The 6,070-nt window shown below is 36.5% G+C and overlaps 1 protein-coding gene across 1 annotated transcript; it reads left to right on the top strand.

The window, feature by feature from the left end:
• Positions 1 to 3,435, top strand: LOC108998013 (pentatricopeptide repeat-containing protein At4g14850). Its single transcript, XM_018974435.2, has one exon. It carries the CDS (start codon positions 333 to 335, stop codon positions 3,195 to 3,197), a length of 2,865 nt encoding a protein of 954 aa, XP_018829980.2. The 5' UTR covers positions 1 to 332; the 3' UTR covers positions 3,198 to 3,435.
• The last annotated feature ends 2,635 nt before the right edge of the window (positions 3,436 to 6,070 follow it).

The raw sequence follows: 6,070 nt of genomic DNA, 5'->3' as shown, positions 1-6,070 counted from the left end.
TGACAACAGGCATCGAAAAAACGGTTTTTTGTCTTTTGTTCTTTTCTCCCTTTGTCATTCCCGAGTCTCAACGACCAATACCAGAGCTGGCTAGGTGCTGTAGAAAACTCTCTCCAGCTCTCACACTCCCCACAATCATCTCTCCACCCTCTTTTCCTCCCCTAAATCACTTCAAGACTGTACACATTTCTATCCCATGCATAGAAGAGCCCGCAAAGCATGGCTTTCCATTCCTCTCAAACCATCCCAACCCCAAAATCTCGAGCTTTGCTCGAAAAGGTTTCTCAGATATTACCGAGGAAATCGTTGGGAGAGCAGTGCATGGACTCTGCATGAAGGGATTAGTGCGTTTGAGTATCTTTCATTCGAACACTTTAATAAATATGTATTCAAAGTTTGGTCATATACGGTGGGCTTGGGACGTGTTCGATCAAATGTCTCATAGAAACGAAGCTTCGTGGAATAACATGATGTCAGGTTTTGTTCGAGTGGGTCTGTACCCAGAAGCTTTTGGATTCTTTCGTGGAATGTGCGTACATGGTGTCGAGCCAGGTGGGTTTTTGATTGCTAGCTTGGTAACGGCATGTGAGAGGTCGGATTGTATGTTAGATGAAGGACTTCAAGTCCATGGTTTTGCCCTTAAGATTGGATTTCCGTGTGATGTTTTTGTAGGGACTTCTCTTTTGAATTTTTATTTCACCTATGGGTCTGTTTCTTCCGCTCTGAAGCTCTTTGAGGAGTTGCCTGAGCGGAATGTAGTCACTTGGACTTCGTTGATTGTTGGATTCTCAGATAGCGGAGATTTGGGACAAGCTATAGATATCTATCGGCTTATGAAGCGTGAAGGGGTATGTTGCAATGAGAACACACATGCTGCAGTAATAAGTTCTTGTGGGATGCTTGGAGATGAACTATTGGGTAATCAAGTTCTTGGGGATGTTGTAAAGTCCGGGTTAGAGACTAATGTTTCTGTGGGAAACTCCCTCATATCAATGTTTGGTAGTTTTGGCCAAATGGAGGCAGCCTGCCATGTGTTTGATCACATGGATGAACATGACACGATATCATGGAACTCAGTGATTGCTGCAAATACACATAATGGACTTTTTGGCGAATCATTAAGATATTTTTATTGGATGTCTTATGTCCATAACAAGATAGATTCTACAACACTCTCAACTTTGTTAACAGTGTGCGGTTCTGTAGATAATCTTAAGTGGGGCAGAGGTATTCACTGTCTAATTGTAAAAATGGGGCTAGAAATGAATGTTTGTGTATGCAATACTCTTATAAATATGTACTCTGAGGCTGGAAGAAGTGAGGATGCAGAGCTGGTATTTCACGCGATGCCAGAAAAGGACTTGATCTCGTGGAACTCCATGATGACATGCTACGTTCAGGATCACAAGTTCCAGTATGCCTTAGAACTTTTTATGGAAATGATTCGGGTGGGAAAAGCAAGAAATCATGTGACTTTTACAAATCTCTTGGCTGCCTGTTCAGATCCTGAATTTCTTGTTGTAGGCAAGAGTGTTCATGCCTTTGTAACCCTTGCTGGCTTGCATGACAACTCGATTGTTGGCAATGCATTAGTTTCTATGTATGGAAAATCTGGTATGATGGCTGATGCTAGAAAAGTATTCCAAACAATTCGCAATCGAGATGAAGTAACATGGAATGCACTCATAGGTGGTCACTCCGAAAATGCACAACCGGATGAAGCAGTAGAAGCTTTTAGATTCATGAGAAAAGATGGTATACCTGCAAACTACATTACAATTGTGAATGTTCTTGGTGCTTGCTTTACTGCTGATAATCTACTAAAACACGGGATGCCTATCCATGCACATATAGTTCAGACAGGATTCGAATCAGACCTGTATGTGCAGAATTCCCTTATCACAATGTATGCCAAGTGTGGGCATCTGAATTCAAGTAATTACATTTTTTGTCATTTAACTGTTAAGAACTCTATCACGTGGAATTCTATAATTGCTGCAAATGCTCATTATGGCCAAGGGGAAGAGGCTCTTATCCTTATTGCCAAAATGAGACATGCTGGACTAGATTTAGATCAGTTCAGCTTCTCTTTAGCTCTTGCTGCTAGTGCTGATTTGGCTATGCTGGAGGAAGGCCAGCAGCTTCACAGCTTGGCAATTAAACTTGGGTTTGACTCAGATCATTATGTTATAAATACTGCGATGGATATGTATGGAAAATGTGGAGAAATAGACGATGTGCTACGAGTACTTCCCCTACCAGGCTACAGGTCACGATTAGCATGGAACATTTTGATATCAGCTTTTGCAAGACATGGATGTTTCCAGAAGGCTAGGGATACTTTTGATGAAATGCTAAAGCTGGGGGTGAAACCTGACCATGTTACCTTTGTCTCTCTTCTATCTGCATGCAGTCATGCGGGTCTTGTAGGTGAGGGTCTTGCGTACTATGCTTCAATGACTAGAGAATTTGGTATCCCAGCAGGAATAGAGCACTGTTCATGCATGATAGACCTTCTTGGGCGATCAGGAAGGCTTGCTGAGGCTGAAAATTTTATCAAAGAGATGCCAGTCCCAGCGAATGATTTGGTATGGCGGAGCATGCTGGCTGCATGTAAAATTCATGGCAATGTGGAGCTTGCAAAGAAAGCTGCTGGACATCTTTTTGAGTTAGCTCCATCAGATGACTCAGCCTATGTTCTTTATTCAAATGTCTGTGCAACTACTGGGAGATGGGAGGACGTAGAGAATGTCAGAAGGCTAATGGGATTTAACAGCATAAAGAAGAAGCCTGCGTGCAGTTGGGTAAAGTTGAAAAATAAGGTGAGTTCTTTCGGAATGGGAGATCAGTCCCATCCAGAGACCAAGCAAATATTCTCCAAGTTGGGAGAGCTTAGGAAGATGATTAAAGAAGCAGGTTATGTTCCTGATATAACCTATTCACTGCATGATATGGATGAAGAACAAAAAGAGCACAATCTTTGGAACCACAGTGAGCGAATTGCCCTAGCATTTGGGTTGATCTATACTCCAGAAGGTTCACCCATCAGGATTTTCAAGAATCTTCGTGTTTGTGGTGATTGCCATTCTTTTTACAAGTTTGTTAGTGGAACTGTTGGGCGGAAAATCACTTTAAGGGATCCATACCGGTTTCACCATTTTAGCGGTGGGAAGTGTTCTTGTTCGGATTATTGGTAATTAAGGCTAGAAATGGAATCTGGGACTCGGGTAGTATATTTTTCTGTTTAGAAAAGCTAATTATTAGCTAAGATTATTGGCTCTTAGAAGTACACAGGTAATCACTTCTGGGATGAAAGATGAGTAATGTGGCATCGGTATGGGTTTGGCAGGAATCCCATAATCTATTTGGATTACCATCCCAATTGATGATTAAAGTTATTTTTGTACAACATCTGAATTTATATTCTTGGTTCAATTGGTATTTTTTAATGAAAATTCATACGCTAAATTTTTCAAAACACCCATCTTGCCAATCAACAACTTGAAATGAGCAGAACCTAAAAGGTTTTGTAAAAATATAACTCAGTTGATGCTGAGATGAATTATGAAGCTTTAAATCACACCAACTTGTAACTTTTCACAGGCTAAATGGTAATCGATATCCATATTCCTTCAGTCTTTCATGAAGAGCAAGATCAGCATCAGTATGGAATGCTTCTTTGTTATAACATCCCCTTCCCGTGAGTCAGAAATTTCATGTACATTTGTAGTATAATGTCTGGTAAAAAGATTCGATGTCATAAAAATACCTTTATTGGTTGAATCATAAAACTTGTTTAGCATAACATGTTCCATAAATGAAAGCTAAAACATAATAAAGTAACACAAACTAGACCTACATGACATCAACACTTATTCAATTGGAGTTTTCTATGGGCACTTGTCTTGTCAAGGACAAAGTTTAGCTACTTAATAGTCCAGTAAGCTTTATGCTCTAGCTCAACTGGAAGATGACAGGCCTTACCGAAGATTAGTTTGTATGGAAACATTCCAATGGGAGCCTGAAATGTTGTAAGGTATGCCCATAACGCATCATTTTGTCTCAAAAACCGATCCTTAAGAGTGGGATTTACCGTTTTCTCTAATATATTCTTGATTTCCCAATTGAATATCTCTACTTGACCACTTCTCTATAGGTGATAAGGGATGACAACTTTATGATCATTACTTCTGCAACCGACGACCTCTACATCAGATGGGAGCTATGGAAGATCGAGGAAGATGGACCACTTTTGGTTGCCACTTGGTTGTGCTCAAAGAGGTAACTAAATCTAACAAGGAACTGATTTCCTCAATTGATTTCTCAACATCAAAATTGCACCCAAAATATGTAAGATGAGCTTCTAGAGGCTCCTCACAACTTGTTTGTATAAAAGTGTTCTGGACAAAACTCTTAATTATATTGACCTCATTTTCATCTTCTGGCATTTGCTTGCTTATGTGAAAAATATTAAGCTCAACAGTCATGTTTTCAAAAGAAATTTTTATCACACCATTTCAACAATTAATTAAAGCATTAGATGTGGCTAAGAAATGGTGACCCAAAATAACATGGATTTGTGTCCTGACAATTTGACTGGCCTTAATGTCTAATACCACAAAACCAATTGGAAAAGATAATGAATTAATTTTGATCAACACATCCTCAACAATACCTCTGGGGATCTTAACAAACGTATCAGCTAACTAAAGTGTCATTTAAGTGGGTTTTAACTCCCCTAAGCCTAACTGCAAATATACAAAATATGGTAATAAATTTACACTCCCCCCCAAATCTAACAAAACTCTTTCAATATGATGATTTTCAATCTTAAATGAAATTGTAGGAGATATAATGTTACTTATACAATATGAATTGTCACTAATATTTCTAGAAAATAGCATTCTACTTAATTGAATTCATACTTTGGAGAATGATTTAATCAATATTCAGATACATACTAAAATTAATAGATACTAGATAGTAATATTATTTAAAACTTGTAACATATTTTTTTATTTTCTAATTAAAAATATAACATATTATTTTTATCAAAATCTGATAAAATAAGCAACAAAAATTCATTTCAGTAATTAAACTTGACTATACTTAAATTTCAAATCTTTGTAATTTATTACTATGATCAAATCATAATTTAATACTTGGCGATATAATTTAAACTCTTAATTATTTTCGGTAAAAATAAAGTTTATGAACTAACATATTTATCTAAGTAAAATTAGGCCTAACTTAAAATTCAAGCCTAGCACAATTAACGAAAATCAGCCCAACTTAAAATCAAAGCCTACAAGAAAATCAACCCACTTAAAATATTAGAAGGTAGTAAGGTTTTCAAAATAGGAAATCAAAACTAAGAGATATACGGACGTGTAGAGAGTGGAAGAATCCCACTCAAATAAAATCACAATCTTAAAAATAGATTTTCAAAATAATAATATTAACAATAATAATAATAACAATAATAGTCAAACTAAATCCATAATAATAATAATAATAATAATTATAATAATTATAATCTAAGTCTCCAGTTTAGAACCTGTGTTACCTTTGTCGTCACAAGTTTGCCCAGTTTTTCCATTGACATAAAACTACTCTATGGACAATATTTAGATGAGGTTGCCTTGACTTGGTTTCTTTGAGATAGATGGGATGGAGTAGGGCTGAGCAAAAATTTAAAAATCTGACTCCGCTCCAGTTTCGCTCTGACTTCGACTGGCTTATCGGATTCAGAGTTTTTTTAATTAAAAAAGTCGAAGTCGGAGTCGGAGGTGGCGAAGTACCAACTTCAACTCTGATTGTCCAACTCCGACTCCAACTCCAATATTGTACATATTTTATAAAAATATATGTATCTTTTATATATTAATCATATATATTTTATATAACTATAACTTATATTGTTAATCAAATTCAATAATATACTAGTATGAGTAAATTATTATAAACATTATTATAAAATAATTTGCTTATAATATAATATAAATAGAATAAATTGACTAATAATAGTTTAGTATATGTAAACATCATACTATTAACTATTACTACTATG

This window comes from Juglans regia, chromosome 2 (genome assembly GCF_001411555.2).
Source record: "Juglans regia cultivar Chandler chromosome 2, Walnut 2.0, whole genome shotgun sequence".
Classification (NCBI taxonomy): domain Eukaryota; kingdom Viridiplantae; phylum Streptophyta; class Magnoliopsida; order Fagales; family Juglandaceae; genus Juglans; species Juglans regia.
Note: the sequence above shows the minus strand (reverse complement) of the source record. Positions and strands in the feature narration are given on the sequence as shown.

Coding starts and splice junctions, on each gene's coding strand:
- LOC108998013 (XM_018974435.2), top strand. CDS start 333: ATGAAGGGATTAGTGCGTTTGAGTATCTTTCATTCGAACACTTTAATA.